This window comes from Amblyomma mixtum, chromosome 2, assembly GCF_055824585.1.
Source record: "Amblyomma mixtum isolate Tamu chromosome 2, ASM5582458v1, whole genome shotgun sequence".
In the NCBI taxonomy this organism is placed as follows: Eukaryota; Metazoa; Arthropoda; class Arachnida; order Ixodida; family Ixodidae; genus Amblyomma; species Amblyomma mixtum.
The window spans coordinates 90427112-90451663 of NC_143013.1; the positions used below are offsets into that span (position 1 = coordinate 90427112).

General features: G+C 47.0%; 1 protein-coding gene across 1 annotated transcript in view; it reads right to left on the bottom strand.

Annotated features, from left to right (window-relative positions):
• The window catches only part of LOC149360111 (uncharacterized), a 61170-nt gene that overhangs the window by 18713 nt on the left and 17905 nt on the right, over positions 1-24552 (bottom strand). The window contains exons 3-6 of the mRNA XM_089572179.1: positions 21136-21239; positions 16105-16307; positions 13964-14132; positions 6986-7261 (exon numbers count right to left, since the gene is read on the bottom strand). Of these exons, the coding sequence (XP_089428305.1) occupies positions 6986-7261; positions 13964-14132; positions 16105-16307; positions 21136-21239 (752 nt within the window). The remainder of the gene's footprint in view (positions 1-6985; positions 7262-13963; positions 14133-16104; positions 16308-21135; positions 21240-24552) is intronic.

Below are 24552 nucleotides of genomic sequence, written 5' to 3' on the forward strand. Positions count from 1 at the left end.
GATATGAGGAGAGGTGAGAAGCTGGCGCAGCATTGCAAAAGCTTCATCGCATGCAGGGGACCAAGCCGACAAGTCGTGGCTGCCAGCGAGAATTTGTGTAAGCGGGGCTGCAATACCGGCAAAAATAGGAGCAAAGTCCAAGAAAGCTTCTGAGTTCTTTCAGGAATGGAGGTTTCGGGAAATCAGCAACTGCGCGGAGCTTGGCAGGGTCCAGTAGTACACCGCCCTTGGACACGACATGGCCCAGGATAGTCAGCTGTCGGGCGCCGAAGCGACACTTTTTCAAGTTCAGCTGCAGGCCAGCGTCACTGAGACAGTGAAGAACACTCTCGAGGCGGAGAAGATGAGACGTAAAATTCTGGGAGAAGATGACAACATCAAACAATTAGCAGAGGCATGTCTTCCATTTAATCCCGCGGAGGATATTGTCTATCATAAGCTCAAAAGTGGCAGGGGCGTTGCAGAGACCGAAGGGCATCACATTAATTTCATACAGCCCATCAGGCGTGATGAAAGCTGTTTTCGTGCGATGGACGTCGGCCATCGGCATCTGCCAGTACCCAGAGCGCACATCTAACGAAGAAAAGTACTCCGCTCCCTGCAGGCAATCCAGCGCGTCATCTATACGAGGCAGGGAGTAGACGTTCATCCGAGTAATTTTGTTTCGCCGACGGTAGTCTACGCAGAATCTATTAATGGAGCCGTCCTTTTTCTTGACGAGCACGACCGGAGAAGCCCACGGGCTGTGAGAGAGCTGGATCACTCCGCGGTGTAGCATGTCGCTCACCTGTTCATCAATGATGCGGCGCTCAGCGGAGGAGACGCGGTGGGGGCGTTGGCGCAGGGGTACCTGGGTGCCAGTGTCAATATTGTGGCGTACCGCTGTTGCACGACCCAACGGTGCTTGGTGGGAGTCGAAGGACGCGCGGAAGCGCTGCAGCAAAGCGATGAGCTGAGTGCGTTGGTGAGGTGGTAGAGCGGCATCGACAGAATGGGAAAACATATCGGGAGAGGATGGGTAGGCGACGTCGACGGGAGGAGTGAGGTCGTTTATCTCATGGGCGTCAGCGTCATCAAGGACAGGAGAAGCGTCGTCGAGATCGATGACATCAATCGAGCCAAGCGATTCTCCCCGAAGTAAAGTGGTGGGGAAAGGCAACGGGTTCGCGACGTATAGGGCGCCACAGCCACCAGAAAGTGTGAGCACGGCATGCGGGAGCATGACAGATTTGCGGTCCGCACAAAGGGGAGAGGGTGAATAAAGGACAGTAGCGTCAGAGAGGTCAGCGGCACAAGAACAGAAGAGAAAGCTGGCACGTCGATGTCGTCAGCGACGAGAATAGGCGCGGCGGTAACAAGGGGGGGGGGGGGGGGGGGGCGTCCAGAAGAGCATAACACAGCGGCAACGAATCAATTTGAGCACGTACACAGTCAATGATGGCGTGATGCGCGGACAGAAAGTCCCACCCGAGGATGATGTCGTAAGAGGAGTGGGAGAGAACGAAGAACTCAATGGTGTAGGAGAGGCCTTGGATGACGAGGCGGGCAGTGCACGCTGCGAGAGGGCGAATGGGGTGAGCGCTGGCGGAACTAAGCGAGAGGTCAGAAAGCGGCATCGTCACTTTTTTTAGTTTGCGGCACAACTTGCGACTAATGATAGAAACGGCAGCACCAGTGTCAATAAGCGCGTTAACAGGAACACCTTCAACGAGCACGTCAATAACGTTCATAGGAGCGGTGATAGGGCTTGAGACAGTCGTTGACGGCACAGTTCTTGCCCCCGGAACTGCGGCGCCTAGTTTTCCGCTTGGAGGGGTGGTGACCGGCGGCGCATAGGAGAGAGCGAACGACGTCGGGGATGCGGTGACCGATGGCTTCGGCTGTAGGAGTCGGAGCGAGACGGCGAGTGATTCTGAGGCGGGAGAGGAGAAAAGACACGCACGGAGGGCAATGAAACGTCGTACGTCGGCGAGCGGTTGTAGTCGTGTGGACCGGATCCGCGCGTGCGGCACCAGCGGGCCACATGACCAGCCAGACCGCAGGCATAGCAAATCGGTCGGTCGTCTGGGCTGCGCCACGTATTCACAGGGCGGGGACCGCTGCGAGGAAGAGGATGGTGAGTGAGTGGCAGTGCAGGAGCGAGCTGCTGCTGAGGGTACACGTTGACAGGTGGCGCATAAGTAGGAACAACCGGCTGAGGTCGTGGGCGGATGACTGCTTAAGCATATGCCAGCGGTGCATGGAAAGGAGGGGGTGGATTAGTGGGCGGCAGGACCTCAGCAACCTGCTCCTGGATGACGCGCTGAATAGCAGGAGACAGCGATGGCGTTGGGGCGAGTTGACAGGTAACCAGCGATAATTGACGGGCGACCTCCTCCCGCAAAAACTGCTTAATGTGCTGAAGAAGGGTCGGCTGATCGTTAGCAGCACCGCCTACCGCTAAGCTCGAAAGGATGTCGTCCGGGCAAATAGTACGCCGGGTGACATGACGCTGTTTGCGGAGCTCGTCGTAGCTCTGACACAAAGAGACGACGTCGGAGACGATTTCAGAATTTTTAGACACCAGCATTTGAAATGCGTCGTCCTCAATCCCTTTCAGAATGTGTCTGATTTTGTCGGCCTCGCTAATATATGGGTTGAGGCGCTTACACAAGTACATGACGTCCTCGCTATGGCTGGTGAAATTCTCGCCGTTCTGCTGGGCACGACTGCGCAACCGTTGTTCGGCACGAAGTTTTCGGGCAGCGGGGCGGCCGAAGACGTCAATCAGGCTGGTTTTGAGAGCCATCCAGATAGTGAAATCCGCTTCGTGGTTGCGGAACCACAAGTTGGCGGCGTCGGTCAAGTAGGAGATGACGTTCATGAGCTTAACGACGTCATTTCATTTGTTGTATGCGCTCACGCGTTCGTAGGAGGCGAGCCAATCTTCGATGTCGGTATCATCCGTGCCGCTAAAGATCGCAGGGTCGCGCTGACGCACGGCACCGGAACAGATGACAGCGATGGGGACAGGCTGGGCAGGTTGGGCCGGTGTGTCGGACGTCGTGGTAGAGCCTAGTAGCCTGGAGATCGTGGCGTAGCTTCAGGGGAAGAGCGGGTAGCACCTCCACCAAGTCTGATGAGGTTACTCGCACAATTAATTTGGATGGCCACAATCTTCATTCGAGTGGAGCTGCTCAACAGACCAGCGTTCTTGGTTGGTTGGTTGGCCTCAAATAAAATGGCACGTACCCACTACGGGGGAGTGGCCGTCTCCAGCGTTCTGGAGCGCAAAACCCGAGCTTCGTCAGCTTCGTCTTTCTTCTTCTTTCTGTCCTTCGTCGGCGCTAGCTACTGGGGCATCAAACCCCAACTCTCTTTCTTACAAGTCCCACAGTGTAGCATTTTGAGCGCTGTCTTAGTTAATTTGTATATTAAGGATATTGTACACATTTGCTCCGATACCAAGTTCCTTATATATGCCGACGACACGAGTGCTTTGTTGTCATCACGTTCTGAAGCTGAAGGAATTACCAAAGCAAATATTTTTCTGCGCAGATTAGACTTTGGGACTTCCAGCAATCATTTAAAAATTAACGCAAACAAAAGAAAGATACTAGTTTTTTGACCAAATGGAAAACAAAACAGATGGCATCAAGGCATTAAGGGTATATTTTACCTAACTTTAGAATGAAATGATTATGTAAACAGTCCAATAAGCAAACTGAGTTGCATAACATGAACTATAAATCGCGACCGCTATGCTCTTCCAAAAAAAGTTACACTAATTGTCCACAACGCTCCCTTTGTCTCCCACCTAAACTATTCTCATTTAGTTTGGGGAACAAAATAAAAACAAATCTCTTGAAGCTTGAAAGTCTGCAGAAAAAAACAGTACGAAGTATTCAAAAAGTTGAATACAGAGCACCGTCTTCACTTGTCTTTGCTTCGATTAATTTATTGAAAGCAAGAAATATATCCGAATACAAATCATGCAGGCAGTACCGTTTAGGTCTCCAACGAGAGAGTTAAGTTTTTACGGAGATGGCAGAATTAATACCTAATTATCCTATCTACAGCATCCGAACTTCAGAACGGTGGAAAGCTCCAAAATGCCGCACTGCCTTTGATCAACAAACACTCCGGTATAATCTTCCGCGATTATTGAATGCTGCAAGAAAATAACGTACGAATGTTTTCATTATGTCTCTCCCAAATATGAACAAATATTTGGCTGCTCATTCTCCCTGTTGTGAATGAACACAAAGCTCCATTTTCATCCTCAGTTACAATACATTTGTTTTATTTTTGAAGAAAAAAAAACGTTTTCCAAGTGTCCAAGAACAGTGCTCTATTGAAACTCTTATTTATTCTTATTCTATTGTCAGATGCCAAACCGTGCTTTTTTGTTTTCTCTTCGCAAAAAAATGCGATATAGTAACTTTGCCTGTTGCCCCCCTCTCGGCTGTGTACTCCTTAAGGGGGCGGAGGATTTCTCAAGCCGCAAATGAACGGCGTTTCCTTCCGCCTCCTATTTTTGTGTGTCTGTCTGTCTGTCTGTGTGTGTGTGCGCGTGTGCTTGCGTGCGTGTGCGCACGCGAAAATACTGGAAGACATCTGTAACGATTGCTGATCTACCATAGCCTTTCATAAACGTTTGGTTTGGTTTGGTTTATTGGGGTTTAACGTCCCAAGGCAACTCACGCTATGAGGGACGCCGTAGTGAAGGGCTCCGGAAATTTCGACCACCTGGGGTTCTTTAACGTGCAATGACATCGCACAGTACACGCGCCTCTAGAATTTCGCTTCCATCGAAATTCGGCCGCCGCGGCCGGGATCGAACCCGCGTCTTTCGGGCCAGTAGCCGAGTGCCATAACCACTGAGCCACCGCGGCGGGGCCTTTCATAAAGTAAGCAATAAAACTCTAGTAAGGAAGGGTGCCAGGCAGGGAGACACGATGCTATTCGCCGCATGTTTACAGGAGATGTTCCGAGGTCTGGATCGGAAACAGTTTGAGATAAGATTTAATACAAAATGCCTAAGTAATTTGCGATTCGCTGATTTCGTTGCCTTGCTAATTAAGTCATCCTGAATATGACCTGAGAAGAATGATCAGTGGAGTTAGACCGGCAAAGCAGAACAGTAGGTCGTAAATTTACATGCACAGAACCAAAGTAATGTTTAACAGTCTCGAAAGAAAAGAGCGGTTCGCAGTTGGTACCGAGGTGCTGAAGTAAGGGATTACGACTACTTAGGAATGGTTGTGACCAGTGATCAGAATTATGGGGGGGAAATAACTAGAAGAATAGCAATGGGGTGGAGCGCATATGGCAGGTTCTCTCAGGTCATGAATGGCAGTTTACCAATATTCGTTAGAAGAAAATATACAACAGCACCGTCTGGGTGGCTTAATGGTTATGGCGCTCGGCTGCTGACCCGAAAGACGCGGGTTCGATCCCGGCCGCGGCAGTCGAATTTGGATGGAGGCGAAATTCTACAGGCCGGTGTACTGTGCGATGCCAGTGCACGTTAAAGAGCCCCAGGTGATAGAAATTTCAGGAGCCCTTCGCTACGACGTCTCTCATAGCCTGAGTTGCTTTTGGACGTTAAACCCTATGAATTAAACCAGAAAATATACGACAGCTGTATATATCTTACCGGTGCTCACTTACGGGGCAGAAACGTGCAGGCAAACGAATGCGGTTCAGCTTAAGTTAAGTACAATGCAGCGAGCTATGGCAAGAAAGAAGACAGGTGGAACATTAAGAGACCGGAAGCGGCCAGGGTGGGTGAACGAACAAATGCGGATTGATTCCTAGTCGAAATCAAGAGGAAGAAATAGGCTTGGGCAGGGCATTTAATGTGAAGGCACTAGAATGCGCTGGTCCTTAAGGGTGACAGAGTGCGTTTCCAGAGAAGGCAAGCGTAGCAGGGGCGGAAGATATTTCGGTGGCCGGACGAGATCAAGAAATTTGCGAAAATACGCTGGCCGCAGCTGGAAATGGACGTGGTTAATTGGAGAGACAATGGAAAGGCCATTTCTCTGCGGTGGGCTTAGTCAGGCTGATGATGATGATGACTGTTTAAAATTCTTTTTCTTGTCATGTGCTGGAACAAACAGGTAATGTTCTCAAGAGTAACAACAGTGCGATTTTTGGTCGTGTTTTAACTCGTGTGTTTACCGATTCTCTGTATGTGCTGCAGGATCGGCTGTCCTGCACAGGCTGCACCCTGTTCATTGTTGCCTGCAGTGAACCTGCTGTCCCCAAAATAAGCTACACGATGAACGCAAAACATTGAACAGGGAAGACAGCAGCACAGTAAGGGAAGGTGTTTTCGTCGTTTTATTTCTTCAGTGTTTTGCGCAGTTAAGAGAAAACAATGCATTGTAAAACTCGCCTCGCTTCACACGTTACAGAAGACTTGTATCAAAGGAACTGCCTCGACAAAAACGCGCGAAGGTTATTGCATGCTGTCTGGGAGAACTAACCACAGAGTAGAACTTTATTTTTTTAATATATTCGTAATTATATGTGTTATATGCCTACACATATCATATATATATATATATATATATATATATATATATATATATATATATATTTATATATATATATAGCGCTGATTGTCAGTAATGTTCAGGCCTGAGAGGCCGCACCTCTAGTTCCAACTGCGCCATCAGTGCTGAGATGGTGGAGAAATGGTCAGCCACAAGGAGTAGATTTAGTTTGATGGAGGAGGAGTTTGCAGGCGCCTAAAAATGTACTCTCTGCCTGAAATGTACGCAAATGGTTAGTGGAAAATATTTACACCAACCTTAATAGAACTAAAGTTGCCAAAGTAATCTGTTGGATAGTGTTTACTTGAGGTGAGGATGAGCGGCCAAGGAAAAACGATAGGTGGTCTGCAGTGCCATCCGCTCCTTCCACCACACGGCAGAAAGCACACTCCAAACAGCAAACAAAGAATATACAACACGTTGTCACTTTCTTCACGCATATGTACCTTGATCTCGGACCACGGAGCTGGGAAGCCAACGTCCGTCCCTCGAGCTCCATGAATGGAGGGTGAGCAGAGGAGGCCCATGCACTCGGTCATACCGTACACATTCGCCATGGTCTCCAAGTCACTAAATACGGTCTGCACAGCTCTGCGGGTTGACTCTGTGAAGCGGTCTCCGCTGACGGTGATGCGACGAACCCCTGCGAGACGGCTGCCCGTCTTCAGCATTTCGGCTGAAAGCGATCGCAATTGCCCAGAAAGAAGGATAATAGCCGACACCTGCAATAAAAGCAGTTTTTGTTGATGTTACAAATGAGCTAAATTGCAAGGCAGTCAAAACTGGATCAGGCGCATAAAGTTTACGCGAAATTTAGAAGTTTCTTAACATTTTTCATTAATATATGAAACGGGCCGCTTGGAAAAAGGAAAAGAAGAATAAAACATTCAAATGATAAACGAAAAAGCTACGATTTGTTATAAGCTTCCTTATTGCATTACTCGACGCAGAACATTCACGCATTAAATTAAGGCACAGACCAACGTGTAGCAGCGGGTGAGCAATGCGAAAAAGGACGGGGAAAGTCCTTCATTTTTTTACCGCTGATCCAAGCCCAGTTGTCGAAACTTTAGCACGGCTTAAGTCATCCGATAACTTCTTTACTGTTTGGAAAGGTTTGAGCTCCTGAAATACACTAGGTCACCTCCATATTAGTCATATTTTAAAGGCTACGAATCTCGCCTACGAATTTCCTAAATGCTTTTCAAGAGCTTGCAGTGTTTCTTTGGGTTGACGCAGCATGCGCGGACGCCGTTCTTCGGTGAGGGGTTTTCATTTCTTCTGTCACCAACAAATGTAAGAGGGTAGGATATATGCGTATTATGTCCAAAGGTCACTTATGGGCACTGTAGGGTACGGCAGTGTAGGCTTCGGATAGGAACTACGATAGTTCATCATCCTGGAGAGCGCATCTGGCAGACATTCTCAGATAATGAATGGCAGTTTACCAGTGCCCTTCAAGATTAAAGTATATAACAGCTGTATCTCAGCGGTCTTCGCCTGTGGAGCAGAAACGTCCGGGCTTAGGAAAACGGCTCAACTTAAATATAGGCCAACGTACCGTACTCCAATAAGGAAAATGACAGGTATAACGTTAAGAGCCAGAAAGAGAGCTGAGTAGGCCAGGGAACAAGCTCAGGTTAATGACATTCAAGTCAAAATAAACAAGAAATGGGCTTGGGCTGGGGTACGTAATGCCAACTCAAGATAACTGATGGTCTTTATGGGTAAAGAACCGGATTTCAAGGGAAGGAAAGCGTAGCAGGCGGCGGTCAAAAGTTACGTGGGCGGATAAGATTTCGAAGTTTTCTTGGATAGGGTAGCCACAGCGGGCACAGGTCCGGGTTGATAGGAGAGATACGGGGGCGGTCTTTGTCCTGCAGAGGGCGGAGTAAGGAACATGATGATGAGATTCATCAAAATCACTGCGAACATGCACTACACGGCTGCTTTGCATTTCGTCTGAATTGCAACGCAGCTTCCACGGCCGGGACAGCAACTGCGTTCTCGGGCTCAGCAGCTCAGCGCTCCTACCACTGCCCCACCAGAGCAGGTAGTAGTAATAAAGGGTTAACGACGCTCCTTGAAATAAACGCTCACTGTGAATAAATGGGTTAACGTGTCACATGTGGCCGAGCGATACGCTGTGAAACACGTTTATCAGCTATCGTTACCTGTTTGCCTAGCTCCGATGGGCGGGGCTAACTTGCGTCTTTTTTTAACCGTGTGAACAGAAATATACATTTTATTATCACCCTTCACTAATACAGGCGTCGTTTTAGAGCGCAGCTCCATGGCTCCCGTTCCAGCAGTTCGCGGCGGCGCCGTTGTCCGTTGTAACCAGCTCCGCAGCCGGGACAGCGCGCTGCTCTAGTTACGCGTGCTCCTGGCGCCATCTCCCGCGACCTTCCGGTAACTTAATTTTCTCTTCGCTCCCCCTCCAATGCCACCCCTGTGCGGCGGCAATCAGAGCGCCGGATCAGTGGCGGCGGATCTCGATATCTGCACCGCCCTAGCCGAAACGCATAGCCGCCGCCGTTCGCCACTGCGAACCGCCTGCATATATAAATAGTTTATTCTCTGCCAGTTCTTTCCGAGCCATCGGCGAGACAACCACTGGAAGTCTGTCGCTGCTGTAATCAAGCTGCGATAGCAGAGGCCAGCGGTGTCGCCGTCAGAATCCAGAGGTGCGCGCCGTCGAAGCAGAAGCTTACGGCCACCGCCGTCGAATTTTTTGCCTCAAACTATCGAAAAGTAGAAACGGCTGAAATTTCGCATTAGGAAGTAACGTAATTGTCGGAATTTTCTGAAAGAAAAATATTAAAATGTCATCACGGGAGAGTTTACAGCGAGAGCCGCACGTTCTTCGACTAAACCAACGCGCTGCTTCGCTCATACCGACCACACGTCACGCGTGCCTTCGCCGTTTATGGGTGTGGCGTGCGCTCACGCTTGACCTCGCGGTCATATTATACTGCCATCACAACTCCTCTCGAAAGCTCTGCTTCGCCGGGATGTGAGAGCCCGCAAGCCTTTTGCGGTTTCCCTGCAGGAACTACGGGCAAGGGACTCTGTCCGCAAAGGGACTGGCCGAAAACGTCTTTAGTTTAATGTCCCGAAATTTCATCTGAAAAATTTTTCACGTTTACGCCGTGCTTCCCAGCAGTTAGAGGCAGCGGCTTCACTGCCATGCTAACCTCACGAAGAGTGCACACGTGCGTAGGGTTTGTAAAACTTTAGAAGCAAAGACTGACCACAATCATGTAGTGTTTGGTCACCTGAAGTGTAGCCGGAGAATAGGAGGGAAGAAGAGGGAAAGAAGGGAATTAAAAAAAAATTGTGTGCTCTTTACGCTCGGCTGTGTAAATCATGACGCTCCCAGGGAACTGTGCACCAGCAGCGGCCTGCTTCTCCGGCTCTTATTTACAAACTTATCACTTTTCCGCCGCCTGCCACGAAAAATGAAATTCGCCCACACCTGCTGGCGGCTATCTTTTCAAGAGCAGTTTGAATAACCATCTAGACGCCTCCGCTACGCGCTCAGCCGGCGCAATCACTGAGGTATCCAGGGATAAAGTTTTCCCCGCTGAGCGGCTGCCGTCTTCGCGTGTGCCCCTGTGGGAAGCTTGCCCAGAAGAAACTGTGGGCTCAAATATAACTGCCACCTATTACGCGAACTCTTGCTTAATCTCTCTACTGAGGAAACAAGCTTAAGCGCAATATTTTTATTTCAGAGACGCGCACAAAACTATCTGTAGAGAGATTGTGTACCGCAAGGAAACGAATTCGCCGTTACCAGTTTCAATGATTTTTTTTTTCAGTACTTTGCGTATAACCGGTAATGATCCTTTCCCAGAGCAAAAGTGCTAGACAGAAAATTACTGCGACATTAACAATAAACAAAGATATGAATGGTTGTACTGACTCCCTTTGCTCGTTGCCACTTTAAGCTCTATAAAGCCTGCAAGGTCTCGAAGCGACGGGACCAAAATTTAAAGCTGTACGAATTTCCTTTTAAAGGTGACATACTTCGTTATTGTTTTTTTTTCTGCGAACAGTTCGCGAATGGAATGTTGCCGCCACATATTGTTAATGTTCTACCTGATGAAGCCTTTTTTCACGCGTTAAGTGTATGATTTTTTGTCCGTGATTGTGAAAGTGCCCCCTGCTGTAATTCCGAAAGGCGGTGCAGGTGCCAAATAAACAAATAAACAATTACCTGGAACTGCTTTAAAGCACACAAAATGTGTGTTGGCGAACTCATAATAGTCTACCAAATGCCCCTTCCATCGTCAAGTAAGAACTGTCATTTCCGTTCCATCAACAGTATTACCGATAATTTATTCAAGTACGTGATTTACTCGCACTGCATAGAATTCTTAGTCTACTGAACCTTTTCGAGTTGGTAGCATGGATTCTAAATTAAAAGCTACACGTATACTTAGCGCTTATCAGTTTTAAGCTTAGTACCCTAAATGAATGACAAAATTATGCCGCAACGCGCAACGCAATTGATGACGGTTGATGAAAAAGGCAATTATTATAATAATGGTGCGGTTGGTGCTGCCTTGACACAGAAATCTGCGCCACTTCTCGACCTGGTGCCTCTGTATCCGAATGTTCTGGTCCGCGTTTCCAGCCTGTTCACTGCCTGTACGGCCTAGAGCATTGTTTTAGGGCTCTGGTATCTTGCTCACTGGTGGCTGCCACCCGAGCATGACCTTCAGTTCGACGCCGCTCAACCCCTACGTTGGCTGTGTCTATGTCCACCCGATGAGGCCAGAGGTTTTACAGCTGTATGTAAAGTCTCGCGCTGAACAACCACTATGGGCACCAGCGAACACAGCAGCTTTCGACGCGTCGAACACATCCCGCCTCGCCATGCGGTTGACCCTCTCCGAGGCACAAGTTGGCTACCACTTTCCACGCACTGTAACGTGTTGGCGACTCGGAGACAATGAATTGACGAACTTCGGCGTCCCTATGCAAGAAGGTGCCATACATTGTCACACACTGGGTGTTCTGACGGCGAATAAATGAACAGGTTCAGTGATTATTTAAAAAAAAAAACACTGTCCGCCTGAAAAAAACTCAGTTCGGTACCCGCTACCAAACGTCGACGTCTCGCATTGATGACATGCGTTCGCTTTCCCACACGAAAGAATCTTAAGTGTCTCTGCCGAAGTTTTTGAGATTTACGGCCTTCACCGCAAATGTTTTCTGTCTTGCCTCAGAGTTGTTGCTCTTCCACTCAGGCGCGTTAAATGACGTACGATTTGGTTCGATTCGTAGCAGGTGAATATCAGATCTTTAATGTGACTGCAAGCATCGCTGAACAGACCCTGCTCCATTGTCAAAATGTCCAGTACAGGTACTGGTTTGGTTCAGTTTATGGGGTTCAATGTCCCAAAGCAACGCAGGCTACGACAAATGCTGTAGTGGAGGGCTCCAGGTATTTTAGAAGACGAAGGGTTCTTTACCGTGGACTGACATCGCACAATACACGGGCCTCAGCATTTCGCCTCCACCGAAATGCGACCGCCGCGGCCCTGTTCACCTGGATGACAAAGTACGATGCAGATATTTCTAACATATTCTATACCGTTTTTCTCTTTAATATTAAATCACTTTCTTTGCTGTTCGCGGTGGGCCGTTCTGGGATCCCCCAAATGCTTGATGTCGTTGGTGCTTTTTTTATTCTGTCAAGAGTGCCTTCTTTTCTTCGGTACTCTTGTCCGCAGTCACTTTTTTTACGTCCAGACTATTTTAGCGGGAAACCATGCGTAGAGATTTAGGCCAAGCACTCAAAGTATTGTTTACTTCAATCCCTCTAGAACATCATAATGTCTCGTTCGCACCACCTGCAGACTTCTGCTAAAGTAATTTTACTTCAGAACACTTGCCGTCAAAATTCTTAAACTTTGCTCCTAAAATGCACCAAATACCCTGATCTAATAATTGGAAAATTGCGTTATCTAGGACACCAGTCCCTATGGGGCTGCATACATCTGAAAAATGTATGGCGGAGATTTCCATGCGTTTTTAACCACTTTCTATCTCATCGAGGCTAAATTCGCAGTTTTTTCCTGGCTAATTAGAAGAGGCCAATCTGGTCCTCCCAAAGGTCAATTGTAGGATCCATTTGGCCGGTCGTAATGACTAAGCATCACGTTGTTATGTTTAATAGTTTAAACACTAGCGGGCGGCAAAGTAATAACTTGTTGAGTTGTCCCTACTATTCTATATGTTGCACTCCTCGACCGTGGCTTTAACGAGATCAGGCAAGAAGACGCGCCTTCTGCGACTGAGCAGTTCACGGCGAAAGGCCGGATTTAAATAAAGGTTTCTTCGATAGACCGCAAGACTACGTCTGTAGGCTAAATATTTACCGCGGGGGCAGGCAATCATAGGCCTATGAGAATTCGTACTTTGTGTGCACTAATAGTAACTACAGTAGGTAAGTTACTTCTTAGTTTTTAATTACGTAAAAAAAGGCATTGGGAAAAAACATGATCCTACTAGTTGGTTTACTTGCAGACTACGTACGTTGGATGTTGCGTTTGCATCGAGCAAAAACTGCAAGCACAAATTCACCCCTAAAACATAGGCAACAGATCAGGCTTTAAATTATACACACCTCATACACCCCCTACTACAGGCTGATGGTGAAAAACGTGCAGCTCTGCACCCTCTCGTGATGTTTCGGTGCATATAATATTCCACAGCTTGCACTCTTGGCGGACGTAAACCTTAGAGTTTTTTATTGCTCGTGGCTTTCACTTAACACATCCCTTGCTCTTGAACCTAATGCTGAAAGCATACCTGCTGTCCTCTTTGTATTGTCTTCAATACTGTTGCCTCGAAACGAAGATGCAATGAGAACGATATGCGAAACCTACTTATTGATTTGGGATTCTAACTGGAGCACTTCGGAAGACATCGAAGTGGGCTGCAAGTGCACCCGATGTTTTCTATGCATCGGTAGAAGACTCGCCGCCTTTAATCTAGAGCCTACTAGCAGGGAGCTCAGGCGGTCGGCACTAAGTAGATGGTAGGATGGCCACCAGAACACTGAGCAGTTCATTCGCAGTGTAATCTCTCTAGGGCGTGCTGAATAACAGCAGTATGCACGATCGATCAAGTGGCGTGATAACACATTGACACTTCGGGCTCATACATGAAAGTGTGGGCATCGAGGCCGCATGCTTCCTACAAAACATCGACTTAAAAAGTATTGAAATAAATTAAACAGGCTCCTACTCAGAAGAAACTTCACAAGAAAGCAGCATTGCAAGCACAAATCAACTTTTGCTGCAGGCGGTGTAAATCCTAAACAGAATACGCTGCGCATATCAAACAGATAACCACATAATAAAAAAGAAATTTAAGCTAGAAAAAGGTAAGAAAAAGTAGCTACGTAGCACCTTGTACTTGCTTACGAGGTCTCTGACTCGTTGAAAACTGGCACTTCCAGACATCATGACTACAGTAGAGCCCAGAAGTACGCCAAAAGTTATCCAGCCAATGCCTGAAGGATGCACGATTGAAGACGCTGCGAGCACGACGTCACTTTCGTCCCATGAACTGCATGGCCTGCGACACCAAGGGACACATGAAAGAGGAATGGAGACGTGTTAGGCGGGCGCAGGGATAGTATCAAGACCTAACACTGGCCAGGTGCGCCACAGACCTATTCTCTTAGAGACGTACACTTCGCAAAAGTGTACAGACTTTCAAAGTACGCTTCACGACAATAGGCAGTACTCGCATGCTTGATGGCTGCCTGCAGACTAGTTTGCTGACGAACATATCACAAGCTTCATGATGTTTTTCTTTTCTAGATGACCAGCGGCAGTCGCCGGTTGTCAACATACTTTCAAGGCCCGTATTGGCGATCTTGAAACTAGTGATGTCCGAAATGGAGAATGTGGAATCGAAGACAAGAAGCATACCGAAGCCAAATTTGGAGGCTACTTTGATGAAGCGGTCATTTATTTGTATGCCGTGTGGCCTTTCGCATAATTATTGTGATAGTGAAAGTGGAAAAAGAGCCCGTGTCTGTGTAGGCAAGAGGAACCCTGGACCTGGCTCTTTAATGTGGTCGCGTATTGCATTTAATGGCGAAGAGTGTGATTACACCAATTGTTTTATAGAAATTCTCAAGGTGCACTGTTTTTTTTTTAGAGATGAGCGTACTTTTGGACAACATTTTTACACCGCCATCGACACTGATGGTGAAACTCAGTGGCTGAGTATAAATGAGGAATACTCTCTGCACATGCCGGAAGGAAGCTCTTCATAAGGATATCTCTGATTAGCTTCCGTCACAACGGCGCATTTAGTGTTCCATTAATAACTGACTGTTTCTGTGTCGTAAATCTTTCAGAAAGTATAAATGTGGTACGGAGATTGGGAAGCTAGAGATGTGGTGCCGATTAAACTATTCGATTCGCAAGCTTGTCGTGCCGGACGAGATGCGGAATGAGATTATGCTCGGCACCATAACATATCAGAAACAATTTCTAACAGCTTCGAGTCCGCAATTATTGTGCAGTGACCTGCAATGCTCGTCAGACAGTGAAGGCTACCCCGGTTTCACTGCGTCCGTGTAGTTTTTGGGGTCGAGGCGCTGCCTCGAGTATAAATGTTTTGGTGTGTACGGTGCTCTCTAAGGAACAAATTGTGTGTTTGAAAAGCACGTTTAGAAATTTAAATGTATTAAAAAGAGTGAGGGAAACAGAAAACATACATAAGGGAGTAATTACTCATTGGCATCCACCCAAGCGCAGCCATACGGCTACAAAGGAAAGCTATACAGCTTTCTCAGAAACTTCGTAGTTAAAGAAAAATTCGTCCTGGTCCGGGGTTCGAACCCGGGACCACCGGTGAAGCGGTGGTCCCGGGTCCCGGTGGTCCCACCTTGGGGGATTCCCCTAAACATTTGACCAGAAAACATACATGATGAGAAGGACTCTGAGCTCCAGCTGTTGAAAGTAGCTTTTGATGTCAGATTATTTAGCATGATATTGACCTAATGATAATAGCGTGTGTTTGTGGCATGTGGTGCATATGGTCAATGGAGCGAGCGTAGCCATTGGTCGGACGATGTCATTTCAGAGAGGTAAAACTGATCTGTTGCGTACAAAGGTCTCTGCAAACGTGGAATCTGCTGATAACGTGTTAGAATTGTTACCGCACCTAATTTGAAGAGTTACTTCTGTTTTACAGCGGCGAAGAGCTCCACTTGCTTCGCCCGTCGATGCCAGCAAAATGCTAATAACACCAACCGCTCACTTGTAAAAACCTGTAGATGTTAGCACTCTATGTCTATCCTTGGGTCTTTGGCCATTTATACCTTCAGATGCCCTTAGCTCTTTGAGAGTAATTTGGTTTTTCCGCGAATTAGGGATTTTTTTCCCGCAGGAAAGCCGATTAGCCAGAATTCTGGTTCACAGACATCTCAACTGTGTAAGTTCGTTTCGGGCCTCTGTAACAACGGCACTGATTTTCATGACAGGAGTTTTCTTGTAGCCCCCACACACACTTGAAGCGTCCACACACTTACCCAAATGTGGCCATTTGAGCCACGAAGCTGTAGTGGGTGCTGGCGGCACCCTTGGGGAAGCCCGTTGTTCCTGACGTACGGCAGATGGTGAGCACGCAAGAACGAGGGTCCTGAATGGGAACCTCACGGAAAGAAGACTCGTCCAGGTCCCGAAACGCAGCAGTCGACACAAAGCCTTCCGCTGGACCCATGGAGAAGAGCCCCTGTGCATGATATTGAAGAAAGTTGGTTGCTCTGAAAACACAAGGCCCCGAACACTTAACTATGCTACCGTTCAATTTTTTCTTACTGATATTTCATCAGCTCTGCTGTTGAGCACCTGAAGGTAACATGAAGTAATAAAGGTTTTTATTTATTCCCAGAGTCGTACGTTGTGCTTTCTTGGCTGTATAGCTAAAAATGCATATATTTTTAGTGGGAGTGTATGGCCCCATATATTTTCAACGTGCTTTTAAACGTGGTTTAGATTAAAAAAATTCTATGTGCCTGTAACGGCTCTTAGGCTCTTATAAGTACACGTTCCGCGGATGACATTTGCAGCCACTTTCGACATAACATTCTTTTAGCTTCTTCTATTCATTCACTATGAAAGAAAAAAAAAGCTCTTTTCTATTCATTTCTGAACTCTTAACTGTTAATATTTCAAAATGGAACATTTTTTTTTTCAGTTTTATGGCTCTGAGCGGGGCCTACGAGTGATTGGTCCACTCTGATTAGAGCAGGTTATCTCATACTGTATAAGGTATTTCATTTCTTGTCACGTTCGCTCTAGGTAGCGCACATTACTTAAAGACTGCCTTCATATTCTGGTATTGGGCTCCAGCCCTGTCAAGTTGAAGAACGCGGGCGCCTCCACAGAGTGTAGCCTATTGCTATGTGCCTTAACATACTTACGCTAGGTTCCGCCCGTTGAGTACAATTGCCAGAACTTGGGTGCTTTGCCTGCACATGCCATGAGATACTTGCTCATCCAGCAAGCCCTCTTCAACCCTACGGCAGTAGCTCGCGTCCTTCACCAAGAAACAAGCTGAATTCACAATTAGAGGCACAAAGAGCCGCTAAGAGTGGTTCGCAGACGTATTTTCTACCTTAATAACTGCGAGGAAATGTTTTGAATGCGATTGTAGTGGGAGGGCCATGTTGGCGAAAACTGTCCGGTGGTGTCTTCGTAAGCTGTGTCAGCGCCTGTGGGAAGCCTCTATCTGTTGGGTGGTGTTTAGAGGAATGACATAAAGAAGAAACTGAAGCTACACAATACATACTCTTAAGGGACATTTTAGCCAACTGACTGATTGCAAGCATATGTACAAAGTACAAGGTATAAAAGGAAAAAAAGTGCAGAAACGAGCTCGATATATTCAGGCACTTGACGCAGATCGCCCCCATTCAGCGTTTTGATACGAAACGGCTCTTAAAAATTCGCATTCTTTCTGCTTCTGTAATGCCCTTTCGCATCAGCGAAAGAAGAGAAGTGCCTAAAAACAAACTGAGATGAAATAAAAATCTAAGAAGTTAAGCGACGCTGAAATCCGTGCCTATATACATACAAGCTGCCAAAGCCGGCGTTGTTGTTCTTCCCTTAGTGGAAGCAAGAATTGTGGTGCCAGCAGAAGCCAGCCTGACAGAGAAGCCAGACGCGCACAACTAAAGTCACAGGGCAGGTGCGTTATCTGGTTTGGTTTGGTTTATGGGGTTTAACGTCCCAAAGCGACTAAAGCTATGAGAGACGCCGTAGTGGAGGGCTCCGGAAATTTCGACCACATTGGTTCTTTAACGTGCACCGACATCGCACAGTACACGGGTCTCTAGAATTTATCCTCCAAAGAAATTCGGCCGCCGCGGCCGGGATCGAACCCACGTCTTTCGTGTCAGCAGCCGAGCACCATAACCACTGAGCCACCGCGGCGGCCCAGGTGCGTAATCTGCACCTTCGTTACGGGTGGCATCGGTGGGAACCACCCCGAGATCCGGACGCCTCAAAGACGGCTTCTTCCCCGATCAAGGTGAGACAGGCAAACTGAGGCACGCATGCGAGGCTTCAGAGAGGCAGATAATGCTTGTTGGGTGATGAGTGGGTGAGAGTACTCTATTCGCTATACTTTACTCCGTTATGTGTATCATCCGACCCTAACCAAAATCTGCTACAACCGAGCTATGCTCGACACTCGATTCCAATTGTACAAAAAAGGTGTACACGTTCGCAATCCGTTGGGAGCTATAGATATATTGGTCGTGCTTTGTTGAGAACGGTCGTCTGCACAGACGATGAAAATATAGCGTCAGGTATGGAGAACACCTCTCCCGCACCACTAACGTATCACGGGGTAAAGGAGGGCAGAATATAGCGTGAGGTTGAAAGAACGAACCTCTCCCGAAACAAACGGATAGCCAAAATTTCGCGGACATGATTTGGCGAAGATAAAGGGCATTAAGCGTTCCCGCAACACAACACTTAGCGAAAGAATAGTAGGCGCGGGCGTTAGGAACGGCGGTTTAGTCTCGCAGAAAGTTCTAAAACAAGTGCTGTATTCGCGTTGGTGCTACTTCAGTTCGCAATGTTTTGCGCCTCGTCCACAATTTTCAAAATGCGGGCGTCGGTGCCAGTGAGCTCTAGAATGACGATAAAGAAAACCGAACGTGCTCATGTTGATTGCAACGTCAGTTAGAACACCTTTTGGCACTCGTAAGAGAGCCACCAACAAGCGCAACACACATTTGAGTGAAGGTGGCTACAACGCTTGCTTGTGGATCACAAATTTCTACATTTTCGTGTTATTAAAATATCCCCCGTAGGACAGCCAAAGGGAAAAAATAATTGAACGAGCATTTAAGCCCAAATAATCCGAATGTAATCGGTGGAAACATTGCGGATACAAATTATATAATGTGTATGATAAAGTTGAACACATGATAATGCAACGCTCTGGCTAACCTATGTACGAAGAGTTATTAAAGGGACCATGCAAAGAATTAAAAGCCGCTTGTAAATGTTAGAAGTGATGCTCAGAAGCATTCACAACAAGTATGAGTCTTCGGAACTGAGCCGGCAATTTATTATGAATTTTTAAAAATCGTGTTTTTTAAAATTCGCGGGCCGTTTGGTGTCTTCGTAGGGAGCCATTTTGGAACCAAAATCGGGAAAACAGACGTCACTAGTCCCATGACGTCGGCAGGCCACCACACGCTGTTATTCGCTCGAGCCGCGGCAGCTTCGACGTCACGGGCATACTTCCGGTAGCGGTGAAAATCGTCTGCTCGAGCCGCCGTGCGCCCCCCTCGGGCAAGCGCGAGCCAGGGCATTGCCTTCGCGCATATGTTTTCAATTTACCTCTGCCGCCTCTTTCTGTCGCGAGTTCGGGAGCCAAGAAAGCGCAGAGACCGGAGAGACGGTGCCGACGCACGCTGCTCCTCGGGAGTGGGACAACCGGAAGTCGTAAACCGAACGTCAGCGAATGACGTATTCATGGGCGGTGCCCAGTCCCAGAGCTCTTTTCTTTATTTTTTTTATGGTGCCCCGCGCGTACGAGTTGAGGGGGGAGAGGAGGAGCGTGATTTTTAATCGTCTATAACTTGGTTGTTATTGATGCTAGCTCAAAAATTCTTGCGCTGGGGTGACGAGTGATGGATTGCCGATCTTTACGTAATCTCGATAAATTTATTTCATAGTCCCTTTAAAGAAGTAATTCAATGATGTGACTGCGACAAATGCAGAAATGCGCTCTGCAGCACACGATGATTCTTTGCAGCCGTTTTCACGCTGACACCGTTTTTTATTTTGTGGTGGAGCAATAGGGTTCAGCACCAGAAACTTATTTTACCGGTCGTCTACGCATGCGGCGCGATTCAGTCACAGCAATGTCGCAAATTTGCTTTCACGGAGCGTTTAACCGACTCCTAAACTGGGTAGTTAGCAGACAGAAGAGCGCGATGTTAGAACACCTTTTTTTCGGAATGCGCTGATATAACTGTTCCCTAGTGCGACGAGGGGAATCCAGCAGCATTTTATTGAAACAATTTTCTACGAGCTTTGTTGGGTACTTTAGAAAGCTGCTCTGAGGGCTTGGTGGTGCCACAGAGAATTTTGCTGTCCTCACATCAGAACACTGAATACCGCGGCGATTTTTCTGCAATTATGACACTTTTATAGGCTTTCAAGTAGCAATTATAGTGTAGGGCTATAAAGCAAGTTTTTCAGAACAAGCTTGACCAGTATGCGATGTTCAAATGGAAAGAGCTGCTATTCCCAAACTTCCATTCCTTTCAAAGAAAAGGTACGCGCTGCTTAAAGTTATCTACGGCGCTTGTTGAATGCTCGTTTCTTTTCCGAAGGGTACTTGCCTGCCTGCATTAGATGCAATATCAATTTGCTGCGTCCATAGGTTGCAATATGGACCCAAGTGCCTGCTATTATATCCCTGAGCTGGCATAAAGATTTATTCAAGAACGAAAAGGCAAAATGCAGACGCGGATGGCGTACTCTCGTCCAGTTTCGTCCCTGAGCTTAGCCAGCGCTCCGCAACTATCGCCGTTTAAAGAGTTGTTCTCGCAAGTTTAAAACGCAAGAGATGTGCTCACAGTGTTTAGCTCGAACATTACGAGATGGGCCCAGCCAGCGCAATTAGCTGGCAATCTCGCTTATGATAGGAGCAATGAACTGTCGTGAAACGAAGACGCTGTTTCATGTTTGCATGTCACACTTGTAAGTGGGCAGAATACGTGCCACAAAGTTAAAGAACGTAGGGTCGAAAACACAGATACTGAAGCTTTGTAAACGTAACTGTCGGGTGTTGTGGAAGATTACCATACCATATCGGATTTAACTGCTCCTTTTGCGTTCGTCACCCATCAGGAACACGCTTGGATGTGGAGTAAAATTTGATGCACGGCAGTACATTGTTTTGAAATGATGTAACAAGAAAGCAAAATATTTTTGAGTTGGAAGAGAAGGCAGCTCTGTGTCTTCGAAAGTAGTTTTTAAATGGAAAGCATGCCTTAGCAGAAATAACAAGGGTCGGCATTACAGTCTTTTACCTTTATTTGTAGAGCTTCCACCGCCTTACAGGTCTTTTCTGCGAAAGCAGGCTCCGTCAGAACGTGGGTGCAGTCGCAGTCACAGATCATGTTGCGTAAATCCCCTGGACGCACACGAAAATAAACGCAATTATCGCTCGCTGTTGACAATTTTCCCGGTCAGCATTGTTGTACCATTATGGTGCCTCTGGTTCGAAAGTACAAGTGAACCTCAATGTTAGAATTTAAAATTGTTCTTGCAGTATAAAATGTTGAAGTAATCACTTTTCTGCATTCTCTGCTTATTCACGAGGCAAAAGATCATCAACACATTATACAAGAAATTTGTCAATACTGGCAAAAAAGCAAAGCCCACACTTCAAATATCGTGCTTTTTTATGGTCAACGTTAAGCACGTAATATAAGCACTAATTAATTAACATTGGAGATGATCCTGACCACTCTGTGTTGATCCAGTCTGCTCGCAGCAACAGTCCCGTATATTTTTTTCTGACAATACACATCACAAGATAGTCGGGGTACAGGTGTAGGAGAGCGAGGCCCGATGCAGAAGCAGAATGTGGTTGGATAGATTTCTACTTACAAGAACCGCGACACAAAAAAAAACTTCCGGATGAGAGCACAACGACACATATTGAAATGAACGAGGGAAATGCGTGATTTCGTTCAACATTTTTTTGCGCCTTTGGGTGCAGTTTCCTGTTAGTGGGAGCGACAGCAAAACATTCAGTCCGTCTCTTTCTGAGAGTCGTTATAAGCATCAAATGCCTGCCTTACCGGCGTGGTACTTCCTGCTATCTGCTGATGCTGCTATCTGTAGATTTAAAATCGTGTTCGACCAGGTGATGTATTTTTTTAGAGCAGCGTTCATTCGCTTATTTACTTGGGCCTTAAGGAGCAGCCTTTTTTCCACCGCACCTGGGTGCACAATCAGCCTTTCTCACAAGGACGTTCTGCGAATGCCAGCCTCTTCTGCTCCAGCTCCACTGGTTGAAATGAAAACCGCCAGCTCCTACTGCGCAGGTGCATTTCATGTTAGTGAGAGGCGCATGCGACAGATGGCGGCAGCAGCCAAGCACCCATTGGCCGCGTCGCATACGCAGCTGGCTTCTCTCAACAAAAATTGCGAGGACACTTTGGCAACTAAAGTGTTCAGAGGCGGAAGCTGAGGACCCATGCCGTGATGACTTCCGGTGGATGTGACGTCACATTGTTCCCGTGGCTATATTGATACCCAAATTATACATCTTTCGGGGCTAATAAGTGTTAACTACGCTTAATTAGACATTTTTCCATCTAATTTGACACAAATCCGACGTTTTTCAGACCATTCTGTGAAATTTTTTACTACGCCGTGACGACTTCCGGTGGATGTGACGTCACACTGTTCCTGTGACAATATCGATAACCGCGCTATTTCGGCGCAATTTCAAAATTTTTTGCGATAATTAATTAACTATTTAATCTACAGTCATTAAACATCGCTTCTACTTTGATTTTTTCCTCCTCTATCTGAAGCAACCACTCGTTTTTCCTATCATTTTTAGTTCCCCAGTTTTAAACGATAACGGATGACAGCATGAGTCATTAAACGCTTTCACCTTAATATCGCGTCTGCGTCTCCCACGTGCGTTGTCTTCAACCCGTGGCAGACAAATTTTTGCCACTCCCCAAGGGGCCCCACTTCTTATGAAAAAGGCGGATTCATCTTTGTCACAAAATCTATTGCTTCCTTCTTTGGAAATCAAACTCAAGGTGCGTTCCATATTGTGATTGCGTTATAGTTTATGAAATTTTGACGTTCCAAAGCGACTCAGGCTATGAGGGACACCGTGGTGAATGGCTCCGGAAATTTCGACCACGGACGATTCTTTATTGTGTACTTACATCGCACAGTACCGGGCCTCTACAATTTCACTCTTGGGCTTTGACCCCACCTTGAGCAAACCAAAATACCTTATGCCATAGCGCTCTTTGGCCGCAGGTGCCCTTGCGCCGTAAAAATCCACTTTATCATTAGAATTTCGTTTCCATCAAAATTAGACCGCCACGGCCGGAATCGAACCCGAGTCTTTCGGACCAGCAGCCGAATGTCATAGCCACTGAGCCAACACGGCGGCATAGTAGAACTGATAGCTACAGTACCGTTGACTAGCAATAGCCCTACAGTTATCTAGCTAATGCCAGAGCAGAGCTAACAAAGTAGACTTCAGGGGTGCGCAGTGATGGTAGGGGCGATTAAGATTTTAGGCCACTTTCATGTGCCCCAGCACCGCTAATGTTGCAACATCCCTAGCAGCCCCTAAAGTCTCCATAGTGATAAGATAGCGGCATATTCCATTTAAAGCGCACTTCTTAAGCGCCCGTTTGTAGATTGATCTGCGTTGCCGCGGGTCAACCCGCGGATCAACTGAGTCGCGCCAACAACCGTTGCTGCGACTGGGAATCGAACCAGCAAGAGCAGCGCGCTCTCGCCCTTCGCGTGGCACATTGTCGCCTTCGTGAACTGATAGTGATATTGCAAAGAGATACACATTCTCGCACACTGTTTACTGCGCATTGTCGTCTTCTTTAATTTGTACTACTTTCGAGCTAATACCGTCGCCATACGTGCCGACGACCAAGCAAATCAAAACAATTAGCCTAGAGAGCCTGAGACTCCGACAGAGCTGCGCTCAAATTTCGCATTAGTAGGAATCGTAATCAGCATTAAATTTTTGTCTTGCCTGCTTCCTCCTGGAACCACCCTTTCCATTACCTCTTGCATCGCTTCCAAAACCATCAGACTTGTTCAGCGGTTTTCTACTAACAAACTCGATGTCGGGGCACACAATATCGCGTGCTGTTATACTTGGTTGTTGGTGTAAAGCTTTCTCGTACTCTATGGATAGTCTTTAGCACAATCTTTTACGCAGCCAATTCCGGGGTTGCGGTGCCTTCTGCACGCGCTGAAGATCACCGTTTTAGTAAACAAAATAGGAACTACCGCCTACTCCTCCACGCATTAGGCAGGCACATACAGCCTTCCAAGATGTGGAAGTAAAATAATATGCAGAGTATGTCAGAAAGTGAATAGATCAGCGGGAAGGTCACGAATACCTCGGCTCTCTGTGTTCTACCTTCATGACTGAACGACTATCTGGTTAGAGTGTGCCACTTGCACTATCACTACTACTCTACAACTACTACTGCTACGACCACCACTACTACTCCTATTACTACTACTACTGCTAATACTACTACAACCCACAGCACTACTATAACTAATTCTACCTTCTGAGTGGCTAGCACGTTACTACAGATAAGTTATATTGGCGTCTCCTCCGTACCCGGGTTGTGGCGAGCGCATTTGTCTAGTAAATTAAAATGTGTGTTTCGTTAAGATAGCACTTTTTAAAAGGAATTTTGTATTCTGTT